The 22,757-nt window shown below is 40.9% G+C and overlaps 1 protein-coding gene across 1 annotated transcript in view; it reads right to left on the bottom strand.

The window, feature by feature from the left end:
• The window catches only part of DST (dystonin), a 491,021-nt gene that overhangs the window by 269,551 nt on the left and 198,713 nt on the right, over positions 1-22,757 (bottom strand). The window contains 1 exon segment of the mRNA XM_068559249.1: positions 5,130-5,191. Within this exon segment, the coding sequence (XP_068415350.1) occupies positions 5,130-5,191 (62 nt within the window).

Below are 22,757 nucleotides of genomic sequence, written 5' to 3'. Positions count from 1 at the left end.
GGCAGCAGATGTGAATGTGTTAACTGGGCTTCATCCTTAAATATATTTTGCAGAATGATGAATCAAAAGGAAAACATTCTTGCCCGAACAATCAGTTTAAATAAGGACAGGCTTAGTCATACAACTGAAATACCAGAGCACTAAAATTTAGATACATCTGGAAAAAAGCCAAAGACGTCTGCTCACCAACAAACATGAGTTTTAATTAAGCAAACTGTTTAAACAAATGTAATTTTAGCTCTGATAAATATAAGTCTATATTAATTTTTTTCTGGAGAAAAAGCTATATTAAAAAATCCTAACCAAGTATTTTAAGGAAACAGTGTTTACACATATGGATATAATAGTAACTTAAGCAATCATCTAAAAGCTCCACGACGTTTACTTTTCTCAGTCACATAAACTTTTAAAAATTGACCTTGCTAGAAGTATCCCCTGGGCACTGGGTATACGCTAGTTTACTGCTGCATAAATCCTAACTTCCTAACTCATGGGGATTAACTAGCAAATACCTGAAAGTATAAGGTGGAGAAAAGTAAACAGTCTAACAGCCAAGGGTAACCCGCTGGCATCTGCAAAACGTCCCAGTGCACCAAGGAGTCCAAGGTTGACCTGGGCCCCCAGCCAAGTCCTGCTCTCGCTATGTGGCTTCTGATGCAGCTAGACCAGGAGGGGCTGTGGCGGGTGCCCCTTCTCTTAAATCAGGGAAGCAAACTGGACAATTCGAAAGCTATCCTCCAAGCGCAAATCCAAGTGAAGGTACAACCGAGGACCAGGAGTGTGCTGAGTCTTCACAGACACCCTTTCTGCGAGGGGAGTGTGTGGGAGAAGAGGAAAATAGGCCTTTGGGCCCCCAAGATCAACCCACAGACCACAAGGGAGGGGTGTGTAGAGAGGGTATGGCTCAAGTGACCCAGCAGGACTCCAAGGCAAGACGGCCAATCTATCTCCCCCATAGATTCTGACCCCCAAACCCTAGGTTTTTCTAAAACAGGTGTACTAAGAGGGAAAGTACTTGAGGTAAAGAAGAGATTTGGATAAGGCAGGTAGCAGGGCATGAGAGGCACCCCACCCCTGCTTTACTATTTGGTTTGCAGCCATCCATATCAGCCCACTCTTCCACCAGCTCTCACTGACTGAGTGCTGACAGTCTGCCAAGCACCATACGTTATGCTTAGATGGACGATCTCATCAAATCCTCACACTAATCCACTATTTACAGATGAGGGCGAAGAAGGTTACGGTCACACCAATAATAAAGTGCAGAGCTGTCTACCTTCCATCTTTGCCTTACATGTCACAGACTGACAACCTTGTAGGAGGGTCTTCTTTCAAAGACAAAATATACTATTTATCAAATGAAAAGGAAAATCCAGTGAAGAAGGTCTGTTCTGGAACTAAGCTCTCAATTACCTCACTGCCCAAAGGAGCAGACCTACTAACAACAGATCTCCCTGGAGCCACAACTTGGGTAAAATAATTACATAATATTAAACCACAATAAACACATAAAATAATCACTTAGGGCAAAATTTTTAAGAATTATTTCAAAAGATGGGGACCACACTCTGGCCTGCGTCAGCAGCCCAGGCAGCTAATAAGCCCAGGGCAGAGTCTCCAGGACTTGGTCCCCGCATACAACTCCCGGGTTATGGGGGGCAGCCCAGGGCACAAGGTAGGCATCCTTCCCCTCTTTTCCCCCTTTAACCTCCTCCTCCACCCCTTCTTCTCTCTTTTCTCTTCTAACCCCCTTTCCCCCTCCCCTCCCCATTGTTTAAGGGGAAGGGCTACAGTTAAAATGACAAAACAGAGTGAGTACACACATAAAATTACTCGAATATTATCTCAATGATTTTATTCCCACTTTTTTTCTCTCTTTCCCCATCAATTATTCCTTCATTTTGCTGACTCGTTCCTCATGGTCACCCTTTCCCTTAACATTTATATAACATAATCTAATTTTATGAAAAACTCTTCAAATAACATACTTTCATTCGTTGCAAGGGAATAAGGTAAGTCAAGAAAGGTAAGAGATCTGCTTCTCTCCTGTCCCTGTTTCTCCCTGAATATGTTCAATATTTCAAGGGAAGAATATAAGAAGAGCAATACAGAAGAAATATTTCTTTCTAATATAGAGATTTTTAATCTAAAATCCATTTACTTACTTTATATTTCCTACTAATTGGGTTACAACCAAATGGCCCCCAACAGCAAGAGTATCCAACATTCCTCTCATCATCACGTGGGTGAAACATGGAAAAGATGACACGAAATGTGGCCTTTCTCTGGTCATCTCACAACACAAACCTGAACAGCCTGGTGCCCCAAAACGTTTAGGGATATCTGATGATTTTTCTTCACTTGAGGGTAATGCTCTAGTTTCCAGACATAAAAGAATAAATGTTAAAAAAAAAAAAACCAAAAACCTATGTTCTCACATATGTGAGTTTTGGGTCAGAAATTTCAGTGCACAATTTTTCAATAAGAGTGAATTTTAAATTCTGCCCTACTTCAAGAAACAAATAAGCTAATTTGATTATAAGCCTAATTAGTTAGACTGGCATCTATCTAATGGCTGTTGTGCATAAAATACTTATTTTCCTAATTCTTACTGGGTTGCAGCAGAAGTAAGCCTTAAATCTTCTAGATGTGTCATTTTATCAAAAAAAGAGGTCACATACTCCAAGTAAATCAGGATTTGAACCCTTGCTGTCTGACTGTGCCGGCTTTGTGGGCCTAACCACTAAATTAAACCACCTTGGAGGGTTGTTGGAGGATTAAGTGATTTAAAACTTGCCATGGGCGTTACACATGGTGAGAACACTCTTGCCAGGCCCCATGATGCGCCCTAGGAGTGGATAATACAGACTTGTCCTCAGAAAGCTCAACTAGTGTTTTGAATTTTGAGCAAAGGCAGTTTCCTTACACGCATTCATCCAATTTACAAGCTGCTCGTAAGGTGAGTGTCCCGGCCCAACACGCCCAGTACCCAGTAGGTCTCCAAGGAACATCCGTCTCATGCCATCGCTGCGTTCCCACAGGAGTCATCCTCATGGGTTTCTACCCTCCACTGCCAACACTGTGACTTACACTCCCGAAGACACGGGGAAGCCCTCTGTGTCCCCGACGTGCCACACCCAGATGGCCACAGCCACAAAGACTGCCAGGCCAGGAGCCACCAAAGGGGCATCTCTTCATCCAAAACCTCGCTCCCCCTGGACTCACCTCAGAGATGGGGAAGTTCTGTCAGAGCCTTCACCTCCAACGTTCCACAATGCAATCCTCACATCAGCCCACCTCTGCCCTAGCCTGTGTCAGAGCCTTCAGCTCCAACGTTCCACAATGCAACCCTCACATCAGCCCACCTCTGCCCTAGGCTGTGTCAGAGACTTCAGCTCCAACGTTCCGCAATGCAACCCTCACATCAGCCCACCTCTGCCCTAGCCTGTGTCAGAGACTTCAGCTCCAACGTTCCGCAATGCAACCCTCACATCAGCCCACCTCTGCCCTAGCCTGTGTCAGAGACTTCAGCTCCAACGTTCCACAATGCAACCCTCACATCAGCCCACCTCTGCCCTAGCCCGTAGCAGAGTCCTGCTCACACGGTGTGCACGGGACACAAAGGATGACACAGAAGACTGGGGGAGGGCAGGTAAACTGCTGGTGTGATACCTTCCTCAGAATTCACAAGACACTGCCTCACGAGAGCATCATAAAGCAGAGGGTCTCCACCTTTTATCTCCAGCCGACACATCAGAGGATTAGTAACAGAAATCCCAGTAGTAACGGAAATCCTTACAGAAGTGAGTCTCAGTTGGGGGGTGGATGACATGGCCCCCCAGAAGGACGTAACAGATTTGGGAAAAGGATTCTGTCCATGGGTGATGAGAGAGAGGGGACTAAACCTTCTCTTAGGTAATCTGACATGCTCCCTGAAATAAGAATCGCTTTTAGAGAAGGTTATTAAATGCTATTACAGTACTGGCACCATCCCCCTAGGCTACATGATGGTTTGAATAGGATCTGTAGGATAGCTTAGGAATATAACCACATTAACATAATGTTTCTATGTGAGAAAACTCTTTCCAAGTCCCAAACAACAGATTTAAAATATTACCTTCTCTCCGACTTCAGGACTGTCCATAAAAGGGGAAAAAAGTGACTAAGAGTTAATTGTGAAATCCCATGGGCTCTTTAGCTGAGATTTATGGAGTTATTGGGTCCCACAGATCCAATAATTCTACTGGAATTGGGACCCAATAACTCCATGAAATTGTATGCAAACGTTGTGCACATGTGTATTTTTTGGAAGAGCTTACATCAGATTCTCAAAGTGACCCATGGCACACAAATAAATATTAATTTAAGAGCCACAACTATTAACTGCTTCACAGAGAAACATTCACATAAGCACCAATCTCTGGGTCACACTAAATACAAGAGATAAACTGATTTGTCTAGACTTCTGTCTATAATCCATCCTTTTTATCTTTTTTTTAAAGATTTTTTTTTTGATGTGGACCATTTTTAAAGTCTTTTATTGAATTTGTTACAATATTGCTTCTGTTTTATGTTTTGGTTTTTTGGCCGCAAGGCATGTGGGATCTTAGCTCCCTGACCAGGAATCGAACCCGCCACCCCCTGCAATGGAAGGCGAAGTCTCAACCACTGGATCACCAGGGTAGTCCCACTTTTTTTTTTTTTTTTTTTAATAAACCATCCTTAGTCCCACCTAACTCTCTGCCATCTGCATAAATCTGATGCCAGAACTTGCTTGGAATCTTGAGAGGAAAAAACATTACTGAGAATTGCAGTTTTTCGATGCCCTAACATGTAAATATTTACATATTTCTTAACCTGCTGAGATTTTTTAGCGTCCAATAATAAGAGGTTTTACTCATGTCACAGAATACACTGCAATCACTGGGCACTCATCTACCACCCCCATCATGACCCACAGGCCATATACCAAATAATAACAGGTGCCTGAAATGCATGTGAAATGCTCTAGAACTGAAACTTCCCACTTGATACTGAAAAGCTGTGCTTCACAGCCATACAATCAAGTACTGCACAATAAATTAAAACCTGCAAAACAATTCCAAGATGCAAAAGAAATATACACTGACCTTCATGAGATGCTGATTTATCCATTTTGTGAATGTTTTCTTCTGAACTTTGTCCCGTTCATCTGGAAGGGGGAAAAAAAGATATAAAAGAAGGTTGGTAAAAATCTATGAATAGGAGACTTTCATTATCACTATGCAAATAAAGAAGAGTAAGGTGTTCAAAAAGTACTGTTTGGTGCACTTGAATTTTCTTGGTAAGTTTTGGCACCTTGAGACTACCTGTGAGAAAGATTGGCCTCTTCCCAGTGTGGCGTTTGCCAGCACTGCCCTCCACACGCTCTGCTGCATCATCCCCACCGCCGCCACCACCAGGAAGTCCTCTCACCTCCACCGCCACCACCAGCCTCCACTGAGCCCCTGCATGAACTTCCCAAAGTCCCTGACCACAGACTACATCCCAGCTGGTCTTCAAGGCCACAAGAGGGAAGGGAGGCAGTGTCACCCCCATCTCACATAAGAGGAAAGCAGGATGTCGAGAGGTCAAAGGACTTCTCGACGATTATTCAGAAAAAGGCTTAAAGCTGTGATAAAAAGCAGGACTGAATTCAGATCCTCTGGCTGGAAGCGGACACTGGTTTAATCACGAACCACGCTGCTTCTCTCCTAGATTCCCCGTGTTGAACGATCTGGTAACAACAGAACGCCCCACTAGATCCTTGCCATAGAGAGTGATACTGTCCTGGTTACTAGACACGGTGCAGAGAAGGGTGAGGGGAGGTCTTACGATGTAGGAGGAAGAGCACTGGAACGTTCCGGTTCATCAAGTTATTATTTCAAAGACAGTCCTAATCTCCAACATCTAGAGAAGATGCTGGAAGCCACACCCCCTCCCCGTCCTGCTCCCAGGCAGCAAACCCCACTCGCCTGTGTCCTCCTCCCTCTTCTCTACATCTGGGGCCAGCTCTTCTTTCTCCCCGTGGTCCTCTTTCTTTTCCCACCCCTGGTCCACGTCTCCATCCTTTCCCTGGGGGCAAATAGGCCTCACTCTCTTCACCTCTTTCTCTTCTCATTCTTCATCCCTGAGCCCCATAAACTACTTTAAATGGAACGAAAGTTTCTTTGAAAATGCTATGATCCAGCAATCCCACTCCTGGGCATATGTCCGAAGAAAAGCGTAATTCGAAAAGACACATGCACCCCAATGTTCATTGCAGCACTATTTACAATAGCCAAGACATGGAAACAACCTAAATGTCCATCAACAGAAGAATGCATAAAGAAAACATGGTACATATATACAATGCAGTACTACTCGGCCACAAAAAAGAATGAAATAATGCCATTTGCAGCAACATGGATGGACCTAGAGATTATCATACTAAGTGAAGTAAGTCAGACAGAGAAAGACAAATATCATATGATATCACTCTTATGTGGAATCTAATTTTTTTAAATATACAAATGAACTTATTTACAAAACAGAAACAGACTTACAGATCTTGAAAACAAACTTATGGTTACCAAAGGGGAAACATGGGTGGAGGGGGATAAATCAGGAGCTTGGGATTAACACACACACACTACTATATATAAGACAGATAACCAGCAAGGACCTACTGTATAGCAAAGGGAACTCTACTCAATATTCTGTAATAACCTATGTGGGAAAAGAATGTGAGAAAAAAATGAATATATGTATATGTATAACTGAATCACTTTGCTGTACACCTGAAACTAACACAATATTGTAAATCAACTATACTCCAATAAAATTTTTAAAAAAGAAGAAAAAAAGAAAATGCTTGTCCTATTCATGAAAAGTATTTACATGCTTTACACTAATTTAAACATAAGCAAAAATACTTAAATATGTCAACTGGGAAAAATATCTGTAAAATGAGACACAGATTACTAATATTAATACAAAAAAAATAAAAAAGAATAAGATGAACATCAATGTATAATTGGGCAAAAGCAGACAACGAAAATGATTAAAAATTTATGAAATGAAATTAATTTTAAAAATGAAAAAAAGTAAATGCCCACAGGTACTCAACCTCACTAACAAATAATAATATAGAATAAAAATAAGCTTTTTCACCTATCAAGATTTTATGAAAAAAAAATTCATGTTGACGAGGGCACAGGGAACAGATACATTTATATATATCTGTGGATATGCATATGCATATATATATATATACGGCTAGTGGAAATGTAATTTGTTTGAAATCTCCTAGACCTGCACTGCCAATACTGCAGCGCTTAGTCACAGATGTGGCTATTTAACTTCAAACCAAAATTAATCAAAATAAAATAAAATTAACAATTCAGTTCCTTGGTAACACCAGTCACAATTCAAGTGGGCACTAACTAACGCTGGACAGGGTACGGATACAGAACATTCCCACTGTTACAAAAATTTCTACTGGACAGTGCTGCTCTACGACAATCTGCCAATAAATATCAAAAGCCTTAAAAATATATTTAATTATATTTTATACCCTTTATAATAATAAAGGGTATTATTATATTTAATACCCTTTCCCAGTAAGTCCACTTCTAAAATTTATCTTAAAACTATCATCATGGTTGTGCACAAAATGTATCTACGAGAATATAAATCAGTGTTATTATTTCAAAATAAAAGTTTAGGAAAAAACATAAATGTTCAATGATTTTAAAAAATGGATACATAAATTTTAGTAAAGCAATCCAAAGGTTTGTTCAGATTCGATTCTTTGCAAAGCTACCCAGTGATGGCGTATTACTTAGAGCTCTCCTACCCTTTAATGCCAACATGAAAGGGCAGGGGAGGGACCCTGTAATTTCCCTTGTATTTCACAAGCATTTCTTCTCCAAAGTATCCCCTTGAAACCCTTCCCACTTCCCATCACCATCAGGGAGAACCCAAAAGGCACCTAAACAGGGCCTTGCATTTGGTACCGCCAATAACACATTCCTTTTCAATGCCCAAACCTCTAGTCTCATTCTTGACCTCACTTTGGGTATTAAAAATTGGAGAAGCTGACCAAGAAGACAGAAGTTTGCTAAATCTGAATATAAATGCTCAGAATTTATGCTGAAATTATTAAACTTGCCTGATCCCCAACATAAAATCCCCAGGCACTTTGCATATAACTTCTCCGCCAAGACCAATTTTATCAATAATTGTTAACCAACAGTATCATCCACAAAATATTTATGAATTCCCCTGTTGGCCCCTCTGGGGCATGATCTCGACCTCATCTTTGTCTACCCACAGTAGATGCCATGATGCTTCTATGCACTCAACAAACAAATGCCCATGATGTGAATTAATTATGTTTCCCAAAGGACAATCCTACTCAGGATAACAAGGTATAATTCCTTATATACTTAGACACAGTGTATATATTACTGTATCTCTTAAAGTAATAATGATGTCGTAAATGTCTTTCAGCCTTGCTATTCCTAAAGAGGTCAGAATGAACCTAAATAATTAGTACGTAAGGTAAGAACAAAGAAAGAGAAGCAATCTACTAGTCCCAGCTTCCCTCCCTCACTCATCCCAGCATCCATCAGATCCTTGGATGAGCCCAGTGCTATGTAGTGCTGGGCCCCCCAGACTGGACAGATAGAGCACTGGCCCTTGTTCTCTGGAGCTGTCACCTAGAGAGGGCACCTGACAGGAAGGCAGTGTGACAAGCACGCCAGCTGAGCAAAGGATGTGGCACTCACCACGCAAGCAGTACAAAGGAGAGAAAGGCCACCCCTGCCCAGGGCAGGCAAGTGGGGCTGGAAGGAGGGCAAGGAGATTAATTAGCAAGACAGAAGCCAGCCCTGGTGCAGACTTCTCCATCAAAAAGAAACCCTCCACACCCTCTCCAGCATTTATTATTTGTAGACTTTTTGATGATGGCCGTTCTGACTGGTGTGACATGATACCTCACTGTAGTTTTGATTTGCATTTCCCTAATAATTAGGGAATTTAAACTGGTGCAGCCACTATGCAGAACAGTATGGAGGTTCCTTAAAAAACTAAAAATAGAGCTACCATATGATCCAGCAATCCCACTCCCGGACATATATCCAGAGAACACTATAACTGAAAAAGATACATGCACCCCTATGTTCATAGCACCACTGTTCACAGCAGCCAACATGGAAGCAACCTAAATGTCTATTGACAGATGAATGGATAAAGAAGATGTGATACACATATACAATGAATACTACTCAGCCATAAAAAAGAATGAAATAATGCCATTTGCAGCCACACGGATGGACCTAGAGATTATCATATTAAGTACAGTAAGTCAGACAGAGAAGGACAAATATCATATATAGCTTATATGTGGAATCTAAAAGAATGATACAAATGAACTTATTTACAAAACAGACATAAACTCACAGACATAGAAAACAAACTTATGGTTACCAAAGGGGAAAGGTTGGGGGGGTCGAGATAAATTAGGAATTTGGGAGTAACATATACACACTACTATATATAAAATAGATAAACAACAAGAACCTACTGTATCTCTACTCAATATTCTGTAATAACCTATGTGGGAAAGGATCTGAACAAGAATAGATATAATATTGGGTTGGCCAAAAAGTTCGTTCAGGTTTTCCGTAGGATGTTACGGAAAAACCCGAACGAACTTTTGGCCAACCCAATACATTTACAATGTTGTGTTAGTTTCAGGTGTACAGCACAGTGATTCAGTTTCTTTCAGGTGTGCAGCACAGTGATTCAGCTTTACATATAAAAAACTGTGTTGTGATTACCCAACACTGTAAATCAACTATAATTCGATAAAAATAAATTAATTTTAAAAAAGAAACCCTGATCTCATAATTTCGGATTGAAAGAGGCTTAGTTAGAACTCAAGTGTCGTGATTCCCCCCATAATTGCTTCCACTACCCCAAGATCCTGCCACCTTTCCTTTCAAAAGGAAGTACTGAGCACATCCCAATCACAGACAGTGCTGGGGAGCCAGGCCTTCCTGACGGCTGTGGACTTTGGACAACAGAGTGCAAACAAGGGAACCTCCTCAACAAAGTCTAGGGCTCCTATCACATTTCGGCAGTGCTTTTCTAACCTCCAGCAAAGAAAACAGAGTGAGGGAAAAAAAAGAGTACTTCCTAGGCAATATGCACATTAATACCATCCAATTAATAACCTAGGACCCTAATGTTAAATCATCAAGTAAAAAACAAAATGTACTATTAATTAAAACTCCTTGTTCAAGAATAGACAGCTTCCATATTGTTACAAAATATGAGATGAAAAGCATTCCTATAACTATCTACCAAAATTGTATTAATTTATTGAATCATCGCATAATAATATGAACTCTAACAAATTTACTCTGTCCCATTAAATTTAACATATGATGTGTATTATACAAACTCCTCTTGGTACATAATGGTTAATAAAATATATTTACTTTAAAAAAAGAATGTATATATATGTATAACTGAATCACTCTGCTGTACAGCAGAAATTAACACACTGTAAATCAACTATACTTCAATTAAAAAATAAATTTAAAAAAATAAAATATATCTCTTTGGGTTGTGAAAAGCCATATGCATTGATATGTTAATTGCATAATTTATGATGGAAAAATTAGAAGCAATCTAATTATCTAATATTTGATGATTATTAAATTCTGATTTGTCCTTTTAAAAAAAATATATATATATATATATATTTACTTCTTTCTAAATTAATAAAAACCGGTCCTATATTTTAAGGAACACGAAGAATAGAACACACCTTCTTAAAAACTAATCTCTTAATGGTTAATTTTTTAGCCACGTGGTAGATCAAGAAAGATGATTCAATCGAAGGATCAAATAATGAGAAACTCACTTAAATTATACAACCATAAAATGGCTTTTTTGATCACCGAGGTTTTGTTGTGGTTGTTGCTAGCAGCTTTTCAAAAGCACTGCTGAAAATGTAAGGTGGGAGCTAAACGTTTAGCAGGTTAATACTGAGGTAATACCTGGGGATTATGATCCACAGCTGAAGTACTGGCTAAGGTACAAAGACTAAAGTGAACTAAATAACACGTGATTCATAGATTCTGATACTGTTTTCTAACAGTAACAACCTAATCTTTTCTTTTAAACTTCAATAAACCTAGATGATTCCCCTTCAAGTACGCCAAGGGAGGTTCTTTAACACGTGAAGGTTCCCACGATGCTACAAGAATGAGGAAAAAGTTAATGTGGACATTAGGGGCTCAACTTTCTTCAGGAAACCAACTTACAATCCGGGAATACTTTAAGTCTGGGGAGACTGTGATTTACCACTTTCCATACACATTATTTCAAAAGGGAGTATTCCTGATGACACCATCTAATTTTCCAAGTCTTGTAATGGTTCTTTATTTCACTTCAGTGAGGGTTGTCTAACACTGAGATTTATATTTAGGGCAACGCTGCTAAGACAACAAAAAGGAAAAATCACTCCTGAGTTTTTAACTGATCCTACTGGTTTTACAGGCTATCCATCTATTTTTCTGAATGAAGTTTTATAACATCCCTCTATTGGAAAATTATTTCATTTAGAGAGTACGTTTTAAATGAAAATATACATTTACGATCAACTCGTAAAGTACAACATGGTTGAACATTCTATAAGGACATAGAATGCAAACAATAACAGAATTTGAAAAAAACAAATAAAAAAAGTACAAAAAGAGCACCAATTATTACAACTTACACTGACTGGTCTTCAGGAAAATCCAATCAAAGCTAAACCCGCTTCATATCACACACCAAATAACTATTAAGATTATTTCAACGCATATCCTGTGCCCAACAACAGGGGGAAGTCCTGTCCAGGGAGCCTCAGGAGTTGTCACGGGAGCCTGTCCAGATTTCCAGAAGGTGCGCCACAGTCTGCTAAAGCCCCGCTGTGCGAACCCACTGAGGTCCTGCAACTTCCCTCTCCAATCCTGCAGCACGAAAGTGAGACGGCGGGTAGGCTACTGACCCATGCAGCACATCAGCCCCACCAGCCTCGCGTTCCAGTCGCCATCATCTTTCAGGACCTGCCCCATCCTTCCGCGGGAAATCGGTCCAGCAGCTCCCTAAACTCTCCATATCAGAGCTCATGTGTCAGAGTCCTGGTAAGTTTCTAGGTAGAAAGGAAAACACTGACTAGACACTCCCACTCACAAGCTGACAACCAGTCCACTCCCCCTTTTAAACAAACATGAGCAAGCCCAGCCTCCGCCACTGTTTTGCAGGGGACGCAGACAACACTTAACTAAAAAGAAACTAAATCATCTCTTTCTCCTTTGAGGCTGAAAGCTGTTCGAATGAAGTCCCTGAAAAAGAGAGTTTTGATTGCCTAACTTTTTTGCCACGAGGCAAACCAATCGGATGTTAGATTTCACTGCTGCACCAGCTCATCACATTCCCTCCTCTTAACACCCCAGGCAGGATTCCCCTGGGATAAAAAAACAAAACAACCACCAGCTCAACTAGTTTCACTCATCCCTGATATGTGCGCTACGAAGGTGGTTTAGGAAGCCCAACTTTATAGGCTAGACACACCTCCTTCAGGGGAAACACCACTATCAGGTATTTCTTTCTGCACCTTCACACATTTCCACATGAATCTCACAACGATTCTTTGAGCTGGATGGTACATCTTCATTTTAAAGATGTAACAAACAAGGTTTGGGGAGATTAAGAAACGAGCCTGAGATTTCACAGCCTAAGCGGGATATGAAATCTGATTCTAAAACCCACTTCTCTTCTATGTCATCAAATAACAGAGCCCCCAATCTAATAATGCAGGAAAAACAAGGAGTCTCCAGCTTATAAGGACTTCACTTTCAAGCACGAAGAAAAATGTCAGGAAATGAGAATCCTTGCTCTAAAGAAGCACCAGACCACGTGTCCCCAGCACAACTCTGTTTGCCTGAGACTTTAGACAAACAGACCTGCCCGAACAGAAACTGTACAAACAGTAACTCCACAAACAACAAATAGGAAATGATCACTACTTATTTTTGGCAACAGGGAATCAGCCAATTTGATCATGCCGAGGGAAGAGACAATGCCAGGTTAACAGTGGCTTTGAATGTGCTTTGAAACATTCAAGTGTGATTTCTAACTCTACTCTAAATAGACTGTAAATGACAATTATATCAACTTCTGCAAAAGTTTAAAGTATCCTTCACTTTCTCTCCCTTTCCAATTGTCTGTTTCAGAGCCTTGACCTCCACTACCGAAAAGCCTAAGCCTACCTATCTCCCTGAGAGAGGGTAATAATAATAGCAAACACTCACGGAGCGCTTGCTATGGGCCAGGTACTGTTTTCACCTACACGCAGGTAACGCAGACGGCATGGCATCCTCACACAACCATAATAGCATCATGCCACTCACAGAAGGACCCGAGGCACTTGAAGCTTAAACATTTGTCTGGGATCACAGAGCTACTAAGTGCAGGGGGTGGGGAGAAGATGCAGTTTGCAAAAGCATGTTCAATATTATAATTTCATACTCAGAAAACAAAATACTAACTTTTAAAAAATAAGTTAACAAAAAGGAAAACCTGAGGCTTGGCCAAATCTTCAGTAGTGGGGATACACGAAAGATGTAATTCACACTCTGCACATCAGTGATTCTAGAGAGTGGAGGAAGGGTACTCAGGATGGTTTCCGAGGAGGTCGGAATTTAGGATAAGGATGAGACTTCTGCATTTATTAATAAAGGTCAGGTGTGAATTTTAGAAGAAGACTGGGAAACACTTGGCAAAAGGCTCTATCTAAAAAAAGAAAGAGAGAGAGAAAAAGAAGAAAAGAAGGAAGGAACAGAAGGATGGAAGGAGAAAGGGCGGAAGGGAAAGGAGGGAGGGAAAAGAAAAGATGAAGTGGTGGAGTTTTGTGGGAAAAAAAGATGGGAGGAAAAGGAAAAAGGGGATCTAGGCAATTTCCCCGCTATTGCCGGGAAATAGCTCTGTAACACAATACAGTGAAAACAACAGGGGAAAAGCTGTAAGATTTCTTTCATTACAGAAGAAGGAAAACTGGCTGGAAGAAATAGTTGGGATCAGTGAGAAGACTAGCTCCTGAAAACTGAAAGACAATGTCCAGCTGTGACCAGGGAGCTGGGTGAGAGGGGGTCAGACCTGCTGCCATCATCACCCCTCAGGGCCCCTGTGAGCCTCACCCCTCATCACCTGGGGCCCCTTGGCCTCATCCCAGTAACAACAGCCCTGCCCACTTGACAGGACCTTCACCCACAGTGGTCTCGGCCAACATCACTGGGACAGGAGGTTGGAGGTGCAATGGGTAAGAGATGGGAGTCCCTGCTCCTGTTTTGGTTGAAAACTCTTCCCAAATATTCCCACAGAAGCATCATGTTCCCATGAGCACAGAGGTACAGCTGATGTCCATTTCCGGTTCACCCATTGGTCTGTGTGCCCTGCTTCTGTGGGACCACGGACGTAGAGGAAGAAACTGAACATCTCTGAGGCATAGCCACGCCCACCCCTACCCCATTTTGTTAGAAGCAAGATTCTTTGGCCATCATCAGAAAATCTGCAAACAATAAATGCTGGAGAGAGTGTGGAGAAAAGGGAACACTCTTGCACTGTTGGTGGGAATGTAAATTGATACAGCCACTATGGAGAACAGGATGGAGGTTCCTTAAAAAACTAAAACTAGAACTACCATACGACCCAGCAATCCCACTACTGGGCATATACCCTGAGAAAACCATAATTCAAAAAGAGTCATGTACCAAAATGTTCATTGCAGCTCTATTTACAATAGCCAGGACATGGAAGCAACCTAAGTGTCCATCATCGGATGAATGGATAAAGAAGATGTGGCACATATATACAATGGAATATTACTCCGCCATAAAAAGAAACGAAATGGAGTTATTTGTAGTGAGGTGGATGGAGTTAGAGTCTGTCATACAGAGTGAAGTAAGTCAGAAAGAGAAAAACAAATACAGTATGCTAACACATATATATGGAATCTAAGGAAAAAAAAAAAAAAGTCATGAAGAACCTAGTGGTAAGACAGGAATAAAGACACAGACCTACTAGAGAATGGACTTGAGGATATGGGGAGGGGGAAGGGTAAGCTGTGACTAAGTGAGAGAGTGGCATGGACATATATACACTACCAAACAAACGTAAAATAGATAGCTAGTGGGAAGCAACCGCATAGCACAGGGAGATCAGCTCGGTGCTTTGTGACCACTTACAGGGGTGGGATAGGGAGGGTGGGAGGGAGGGAGACGCAAGAGGGAAGAGATATGGGAACATATGTATATGTATAACTGATTCACTTTGTTATAAAGCAGAAACTAACACACCATTGTAAAGCAAATATACTCCAATAAAGATGTTAAAAAAAAAAAAAAAAAGCAAGATTCTTTTCAGGACAATTCCACCAAAATTATGCCATTGATCTATCCATCATTTTATAAAAGGTTGCAAAACATCATGTATGAAAGTATACCAATGTCATTTCCCAGGAATTCTTTAGCTTAGTCACGACTCCAAAGTCCCATATATCAGTACTTCAAGCCTATAACTGCTCTCCCAATAAGAAGTCCTGTTCCAGATCTGCTGTCTTTACTTCTGGCCACAGCAGACCTCGGGCTTTTGCATGATGCAAAGACACACTTTAACACTTTGATGGAGAGAGGTTCTCTTCTTTCATTCTCAAGGCTCAATTCTCCTTAGCTTAAACAGAATTCTTTCTCTTCTACAAGAAATGACAGCGTCAAAAACTCTAGGGCTGTCCTTTTCTCATTACTGGTTTTATCAATTTAAATTCCCAATGCTGATGATTTTCTTAGCATTTGTTTTTTGTAACTATTATTTGTTAAGATCTGAATCTAAATGAAATTGACATTATTTTCTATCATCATCCCTCCTTGATCAAAGCATGATCAACCTACTGCTTCTGTGCTAGATCTAAGCATGGTTAAAAACCACATTTAAAAAGGAGTTATTTGCATATCTAAATGATAATCTTCATAGAAAAGCTCTTTACATTTTCAGAAATCCTTAAACCTTCTGCCAAGGAAATGAAGGCAGCTTAAAAAGGAGATGGAACTGACAATATATCTCAGACACACAGTACAATAAAATCTTCAGATGTATGCTCCCTGGCAGTACATGAGGAAACTATACAATATTAGAAATGAGAATAAGAAAAAATTTAAAATAAAAAATTTTAAATTCTAAATAAACCATTTAAAAGAAAGTATAGAAAATTATGTTTTATAAATAGTTGGGTAGGAAGAGTGTTCCAAAACAAGTTACAAAACCCAAAAGAAACTAGACATATAATGGCTGACAAATTTGACAAAGCAGATGCTATAAATGAAGTTTAAAAAAAACATGACCAACAAAGAAAATATATGCTGCATATATAATACACACCAAGAATATCCAAAATAGATGAATAAGTCCTATTACTATTCAGTAAGAAAAAAAGGCAGCCCCTCCCCAACTACACAATTCAAAGAAATGAAAAAGATTCAGGGAAAGGCTCCCCCAGCCTTCCAATCAGGAAATGCACATGAAGCAAATGATTTCATACTGGCAAAAATTTTATAAGAATGACAATAACTAATGCAGAGACAGGCAGCCCCATGTGTACAACGGCAAAAAAATTTTTGAGGGCAATTTGTCAGGATCCACTACAAATTAAAATGCATACAACTTTCTGTATGAACAATTCTACCTGTAGTAAAACTAAAGAAATACTTGCATATATATGATCAGCATACAAGAATGTTTACTGTAGCGAAATATATGAAGCCACTTAAATGTCAGTCAATAGGAAGCTAGATGAATGAATTTTATATACTTCACCCACCTTCTAGAATATTAATAAGGGAAAACTTGTACGCAGTGACATAAAAAGATTCCAAGATACACAGTTAAGTGGAAAAAATGCAAAATAATAAATACACATAAAAGATGCACATCAAATTGAGAAAGCCATTTCATCATAAGAGTGGAAGCTAAAAGAGGAGGGGGCTAGTGTCATAAATTTCACATTTCATTCTGCATATTTCTAGACAGAGTGTTTCAGTCTTTTACAAGGAAGATGCATCTGTGTATTACTATTAACAATAACTGGGGGCTTCCCTGGTGGCGCAGTGGTTGAGAATCTGCCTGCCAATGCAGGGGACATGGGTTCGAGCCCTGGTCTGGGAAGATCCCACATGCCGCGGAGCAACTAGGCCCATGAGCCACAACTACTGAGCCTGTGCGTCTGGAGCCTGTGCTCCGCAACAAGAGAGGCCGCGATAGTGAGAGGCCCGCGCACCGCGATGAAGAGTGGCCCCCGCTTGCCCCAACTAGAGAAAGCCCTGGCACAGAAACGAAGACCCAACACAGCCATAAATAAATTAATTAATTAATTTTAAAAAAAAAAGAATGCAATACAATTCTTTAAAAAAAAAAAAAAAAACCAATAACTGTGAGGAAAAAAGTGTTTCAAGTTATTTTATTCATTTAGGTATTCAGTACTCCGGTAGACTCTACAGAAGATACAGGGAACAGACAGACAGCCGGAGCACCCCCAACTCAGATCCGAAGATGGAGAGTAACACCTCAGCTGTGGGTAGGCTTGTTCTTAGGCTGCTGGGGGCAGAAGGGAGGGAGAAGAGGGGGAGGGGGATGGAGAAGGGGGTCGAGAAGGGGGGAGGGACAGGGAGAAGGGGGAGGGGCAGGGAGGGGAGGAGGAGGGAAAAGGGGAGGAGTCAGAGGCCGGGAGAAGAACAGGAGGGGCAGCTGGTGACACCTCTTCAGAGGATGGCTGCCCAGGCGGGGACACGAAAGGATGAGTCTTTAGAGAGTCTCTGAAAGAAGAACCAGTAACTGAGAAAATACTCAGAAATTACCCTGCTTGGAGGGCATCCTCGGTCGAAGTTTAACTGCCATGGAACAAAATGCAGTCTGGTTTTGTCCTGGTTGTCAGGAATCCAGAAATAGCACAGGGGTAGAATGTGATAAGTAAGCTGAGGCATAGATGATGTAGAACAATAGACCCCATAAATCCTTCCCACAAACACCCTTTTGTGTGTCTGCCGCCCCATCCCCATCAATGATCAGATCACATGCTCCGCTGTCAAGACAGCGGCTGCGGACCAACAGGATCGGGTCAACAGGATCGGATCAACAGTACCAGCTGCTAATGGGTTCTGCTCTGAAGAAGAATTTACTGGTATCTGTTCTCACGACTGGCCAAGAATTGAACATAAAACTCCTAGTATCTGCTTTTTATCTTTCTCCCACCTGAGCATAAAGAACCTTCCAGTTACAGCTACACTGTTGGAAGGTAAGTGCTGTCTTCGAGCTGACCGCTGCCGTTCTGAGTCACTGTGCGGAACAGCAAGTCTCTGCAGTTCTCTGTGTTACACTAACTTCCCAAGTCCATGAAAATATAGGGTGACTCACACGCACAACACTTTCCCTCCTGTAACAGCCCGGCCAGACCCAGAGTGAGTCAGCAGCGGGGATAAGAAGGTGGAGATTACCAAAGACAAGACCCTGAGGCACTGGGGAAACCTTCAACCTAGGCTTGTTTCACACTGAGATTGCCTCCTGCCCGAGGTTTTTTTGTTTTTTTCTTTTTTTCTTTCCATACTGATTTTTTATTTATTTGTTCATCTAAATGGAAAGAAAAGTCAGGGTTTTAAGGTCTGTAGAAATGGACAAACCTTTTCCAGGCCTCTGAAGCACTTGAAGATACAATTAAAAAGAAAAGCTTCCTTATTCTCTTGTCTGCATAAGTTATGGCAATAACTCAACTTAAAACAGAGCAGAGCTGCTGGTTAAAACAGAATTAATGTTAGTCCAATTACACCCTCATTTTTTTTTTTGGCTGTTTTTTAGTTTTTTTTTACATCTTTACTGGAGTATAATTGCTTTACAATGGTGTGTTTCTGCTGTATAACAAAGTGAATCAGCTATACATATACACCATATCCCCTCCCTCTTGTGCCTCCCTCCCTCCCTTCATTTAAATGTAGTTTACAGCTTGTGGGGACACAAGCCTTAGTTACAGGATCACCAAGCATGCCCTGGTAGGCTTTAGGAGCCACACACCAGGTGACCCAACCCATCCCAGAAAGGCTCTGCCACCACCCCATCACGACCACCCCACCAAGAGCCCCATCACCACCACCGCACCCCTCCCAGGAGCACTGATGAGCAAATGGAGAGGCAGGCAGATGACTAAATGTCTGGGGTGCCAGGAGAGTTCTCCCTCAGCCTTACTTCCTCTTGCGCAGAGAAGACCTTCAAACCTGAGTTAGCCAGGGCTGCATTCTCCCAACCAGAGCTCACCTAGAACATCACAGATGACACAGACGGACATAAAATAGCTCTGACTGAAGTCAGAGGAGCAAAGAGCTTCTCATCAAGTTACCCACTAGAGTATCACCTTGGGTTGATCATTTCCATGCCTCCACTTTTTGCAGAACTCTTGCTTTGTGCACCGGTTTTTTTTTCCTTGAAAACCAAAGGCAAATTTTGAAGAAGTGGATCCTCAGAGATCCTTCCCAGCATTTTTAAATACTCTACGCACCTTTATTACCTACTATTAGAATAGTGGTCACAAATTTTCCACTTCCATGACCCCTCCACCCATCTTTAATGAGAAAGCAACGTGTCTATCCTAGTCCCTAAAAAGAAGAAGAAAATATAAGAAGCTAGTCAGTGCACACTTTTATTAATGATATATTATACAACGAAAGTCAGGGCTCCAAGGGAAAAGAGGAGAAACTGAATGATCACGTGCCAATGGCAATGGATACTCATGAGGAAGTTTTGCTAATAGCTGATTCTGTGGGAAAACAGGTACCCAGAGGTGGTGCTGATGAGAGACCCCACTGGTATGATCTTTGGGAATTTGGCAACAGTGATAAAGGAGCCTTTAGAATGTTCATAATATTCTTGCATTCTGACATAGATGGAAAATGACTGATATTTACACAGCACTTCCTGTGCCAGGCCCTGCCCCAAGCATTTGACATCTTCACCATGGAGGTCTATTATTACTCCTCCACCTTCACAGTGGAGGAAACTAAGGCACGGGACATTATTTGGTCAAGGTCAAAAAGGAATACGGTAAGGCAAGAAAGGTAAGGGACCTGCTTCTCTCCTGTCCCTGTTTCTCCCTGAATATGTTCAATATTTCAAGTGAGAATATGAGAAAATCAATACAGAAGAAATATTTCTTTCTAATATATAAGATTTTTAATCTAAAATTTATATACTTATATTTCCTACTAATTGGATTAGTAGAGAATCTGGGATCAAACCCCACAATCCATAATACTCTTAATCCCTGATGCCACCCTGCCTCTAGAATACAGTCTATAGAAAATCCAAAATTCAGACTACGTTTTACATAAGGAAATATTCATCTCAACACTAAATATACCTGAAACTAACATAACATTGTAAATCAACTACACTTCAATAAAAAATAAATTTAAAAAAAAGAATACATTCTTTCTTCTATGTCATGCTCCCTTGTTTATTATGTGTGGCTCTACAAATTTCTGGCCATATAATTTTTAGATAATTACTAATTCTTTGCCTCATTTGTAAATTGAGGTTAACAATAAAAAGCTGCTAATGACCAAAAAAACCACTAAATATAATTCTTGCTTGATAAATACTCAAAATGTATAAAGGTATTATTAATTATTACCTATTAACAGAAAAATGTGAAATAATCTCAACATCCAAGGACAGAAAAGTGAGCAACTCAGTTATGGCATGGCCACAAAATGATTGTGCTTTCATTAAATAAACAATGCACCATTTCCAGAACATGGAATATATCAATTACAACATCAGTATTTTCTTCCCATTTTTCTTCAAGGAATATACATTATTTTTTACAGCTGGAAGGAAGAGTTGTGTAGCAGGCATTCTTGTGAGAGTCTTGCTTTGAGAACCCCTCAATCTGCACAATACTTTTAAGAAATATCTTATACCTTCCCTTCCTGGCTCCTCCTGGTGTCACCTTAAACACATGTGGCTGACACTGAAACGTCAAGACTCAGGCAGAATTTAAAGTGCTGGTGAATTTTTCCATTTAAAGCTACTGGGTTCCCCCAGAAAGCAGAGAACCACCACGTGGCTCATTAGCCAGAAATCAACTGAGCATTCAGTACCTCTGCCTGGCTGCTGAAATGAAATTTGTAAACTCAAATTTATTTCAATAATGAAGTTCTTTCAAGGTCCCTAAGGCCAGAGGTGTGACTCAGCGATCTGCTCCAGCCCAAACCTATTCCTTAAAAAAATGGAGAGATGGCTAGAGAAATGATGTTAGTTTAAACTTCAGGCATCACCTGACATCTAGAGACTAAAACACTTAAAGCAAACCACTAAAAATATACAAACTCAGTCTCCACGTTTTTGTATGCAAATCTCTGTAACTACTTAAATTCATAATGGCTTGAACTACATCTCCCATGAAGCTTAGATTTCCAGGCACCTAAAGATCATATTAAACCTCTTCCAGGGGCCCCCACTATTTCCAAACCTACTCTTTTCTTTTAATGAGCCAGGCTTCTTCAGAAGGTAGCGTTCCATGCATTCAACAAGCATCTCTTGAGAACCCAGAGTAGAGGAACACAATTTGCCAACCCAACATGTCTCTTTGGCCTGTGGATTCTTTCCAGCTGAAAACAATCAAGGCCCAACAAGACTCAGGAAGAAACTTTGACCTTCCCCCTAACTGTCTGAAGAATTTAGATAGACAGACTGTTCCCAGAACAGAGGAATCTCCAGAGTTATCTGCAAAGAATATGGGTTACGTGTGGTCAGGGGAACAGGGGCCTAGAGGTCAGAGTCCACTCTGTGTCCCATTGCCTCTGCCTGGCCCAGCAAACATTTATCAAACCTTTGCCTTTCCATCTTCATGGGAATTGCCTTCCTCCCCTCTGAAGCCCCAAACCACTACCCCCAACATCCTCTTCTGTCTTTAGCTGAAGATGGTATTTAAGGGGAGGACTTCAGCCATGCAGGCAAGTTTCCTCTTGGGTCTCTCCCATGTACACGTTATTAAACTTTTGTTTGATTTTCTCCTGTTAATCTGTTTCCTATCAACTTAATTCTTAGACCAGCCAGAACGTAGAAGAGCAGAGGAATATTTCTTCTTCCCCAATACCACGAGGTGTCAGGCAAGTGCAAGGCACTGGTGCTACAAAATGGGAAGAGTCCCACGCCTACCACGGTCCAGCGGGAAAGAGACCCGGAACCAAGAATTCGCAAAACTGCCTGACAAGTGCTATGACAGAATTATGCAAAAGGACCTTAGCCTGGTTTTATTTTATTTTTTAAATCGAGGTTTAACTAACAAAATAAAACAGGTAAATACTAAGTGTTCAGTTCAGAGAGTTTTGACAGTTGTTTGCATCCTATGCCCAGCACCCAAAACAAGACAGAAAACATTTCCACCCCCTTGTGCCCCTCTGCAGTCCATCCCCACACCCCTTCCACAGGCAACATGATTTTTATCACCGTAGTTTCTCATGTTCTAAAATTTCACATAAATAGAACCTATTTGATTCTAGCTTTTTTTTTTTAATATAATTTATTTATTTTATTTATTTAGTTTGGGCTGTGTTGGGTCTTCGTTGCTGCGCGCGGGCTTTCTCTAGTTGCGGCGAGCGGGG

Source organism: Eschrichtius robustus, chromosome 12 (assembly GCF_028021215.1).
Source record: "Eschrichtius robustus isolate mEscRob2 chromosome 12, mEscRob2.pri, whole genome shotgun sequence".
NCBI lineage: Eukaryota > Metazoa > Chordata > Mammalia > Artiodactyla > Eschrichtiidae > Eschrichtius > Eschrichtius robustus.
This window is presented reverse-complemented; position numbering and strand designations above follow the sequence as displayed.